The sequence below is a fragment of the Austrofundulus limnaeus genome, unplaced genomic scaffold, assembly GCF_001266775.1.
Source record: "Austrofundulus limnaeus strain Quisiro unplaced genomic scaffold, Austrofundulus_limnaeus-1.0 Scaffold315, whole genome shotgun sequence".
Lineage (NCBI taxonomy): Eukaryota > Metazoa > Chordata > Actinopteri > Cyprinodontiformes > Rivulidae > Austrofundulus > Austrofundulus limnaeus.
Window position 1 is genome coordinate 553732 of NW_013952717.1, and position 1898 is coordinate 555629.

The window sequence follows — 1898 nt, forward strand, 5'->3', positions numbered from 1 at the left end:
CAGACCACCAGATGGCAGAATTTACAAAGTTATCAAAAATTAAATCYGTTATTTTCATATTTAATTTGTTTTCAGCTTCATGAGGAGGTTTATAAATTTATATTTACTGTTGTAAACCAACAAGGTGAGTTTATGAAGAGCCAGAGAGCTGAAGGAGGTGACGCTGAGCAGAGAGAAGAGCTGCCGAGAGCCTGGAGAGCACAAACAATCTGTTCAAATTACAGATTAACTGCAGATTAACTACAGATTATTTACAATTTAACTGCAGAATAACCACAGGTTAATTACAGATTTACTACAGATTAACTACAGATTAATTACAGATTACCTACTGGTTAATTACAGAATAACTACAAGTTAATTACAGATTAATTACAGATTAATTACTTAATAATTGCAGATTATTTACTATTTAATTACTAATTAATTACAGGTTAATTACCAGTGTCTCATATTCTGAAGAAAATCTAAACTGTTATTTTTTGCACCAATAGATTAATAATCCCTGGTTGGGGTGGGGGRGACGCACCAGACTGACTGGAGTTGATCAGCGTGTTGACCAGGGGGGTCAGGTCTAAGGCTGCTGGGTCCACCGGTTCTGTTGGACTTTCTGAGAAATAAAAGTAGAAGCTGAAGTCAGACCAGGTTCTGAATCTGCTGCATCAGCAGAAYCAGGTCAGAACCAGAGCCTGAAGTGGTCCAGGTCTTAAAGACCACCATCAGGGTCCACCTCAGACTACAGGTCTGGACCCCTCAGACCCTCAGGTCTCAGTTAGCTTCTTCTTTTCACAACTCAGAACATGTTTTAGCTGAAATAAACTGAAGCCACGTTAGCATCAAGAGTCCGCAACAACAACAACAACAACAACAACAACAACAACAACAACAACAACAACAAACTAAACTAAACAACAACAACTAAACTGAAAACTACCTGTAGTTTTGTGGAATTCTCTGGAGTTTCTCTCTTGCAGCTCTGTGAGCCTTAAAGCTGTAAAAATATCAAGTATTTTACATTTTGGAACATTTTCTGTGCAGAAAATGAGAAAAATAAACAGATCAAACTTTACTGGACGATGAAAACATTTAGAAAATAATCCACAACMAATAAAACTGGTTCCAGAACCGGACCCACCTGGACTGAAGAGAAGCAAAAATAAAACAGAAACAAAAGTAAAAAAACAAAATCTGGAGAATCTGTGTGAACCCGTCATGTCCTGAAACAAGAACATTAAAGCTGCTGTCAGTCACTCGTGGTCACGGACCAGAACCAGAACCAGAACCAGAACCAGAACCAGGTCCAGGTCCAGGTCCAGGACCAGGACCAACAGATTTGAAGAACAACAGTTAATCTGCTCTAAATTAATCCCATATTTTTCTCCTGGAGGAAAAGAAGAATCTTACCTTCAGTGTGAGCAGAATCTGAGCTCGAACACAAAAAACCCAGATTATTTCAGATTACTGTTGAGACACTCGGTGCTTCAGAGCTGCAGAAAGTCTGACTGTCAGCTGAACCCTGGATTAAACTGGATTATACTGCCCTGCAGAGGCAGACTCACAAACTGCAGAGACTTCAGGAAACAAAACTGTTTATTTTCACTGCAGTTAAATTATAAAACCAGAATAATCTGRTTATTCTGACTTTAAGCTTTTATTTTGGGATGAAATCTGTTTTAAAGATTAATTGACTTTATGGTAAAAACATTTTGATATTAAAKTTTAAATGTAAGAATTATATTTTAACAAACAGCAAAGATTGTTTTCAAGTAAAACCTCAGATTCTACAAAATAAAACTATTCTGTCCTGTTTTAACTCATTTTAAAGCTTGTGAGTTTTTAATATTTATAATTAAACAGTTTATTGCAGGTCAGGACTTGTTTAAATAAAACTTTATTAA

At 36.5% G+C, this 1898-nt stretch overlaps 1 protein-coding gene across 1 annotated transcript in view; it reads right to left on the reverse strand.

Moving 5' to 3' along the window:
* Window positions 1-1654, reverse strand: part of hhla1 (HHLA1 neighbor of OC90) — a 10260-nt gene extending 8606 nt beyond the window's left edge. The window contains exons 1-5 of the mRNA XM_014022030.1: window positions 1405-1654; window positions 1136-1217; window positions 935-991; window positions 530-610; window positions 108-191 (exon numbers count right to left, since the gene is read on the reverse strand). Of these exons, the coding sequence (XP_013877484.1) occupies window positions 108-191; window positions 530-610; window positions 935-991; window positions 1136-1214 (301 nt within the window). The 5' untranslated portion in view covers window positions 1215-1217; window positions 1405-1654. The remainder of the gene's footprint in view (window positions 1-107; window positions 192-529; window positions 611-934; window positions 992-1135; window positions 1218-1404) is intronic.
* Between the last annotated feature and the right edge of the window lie 244 nt (window positions 1655-1898).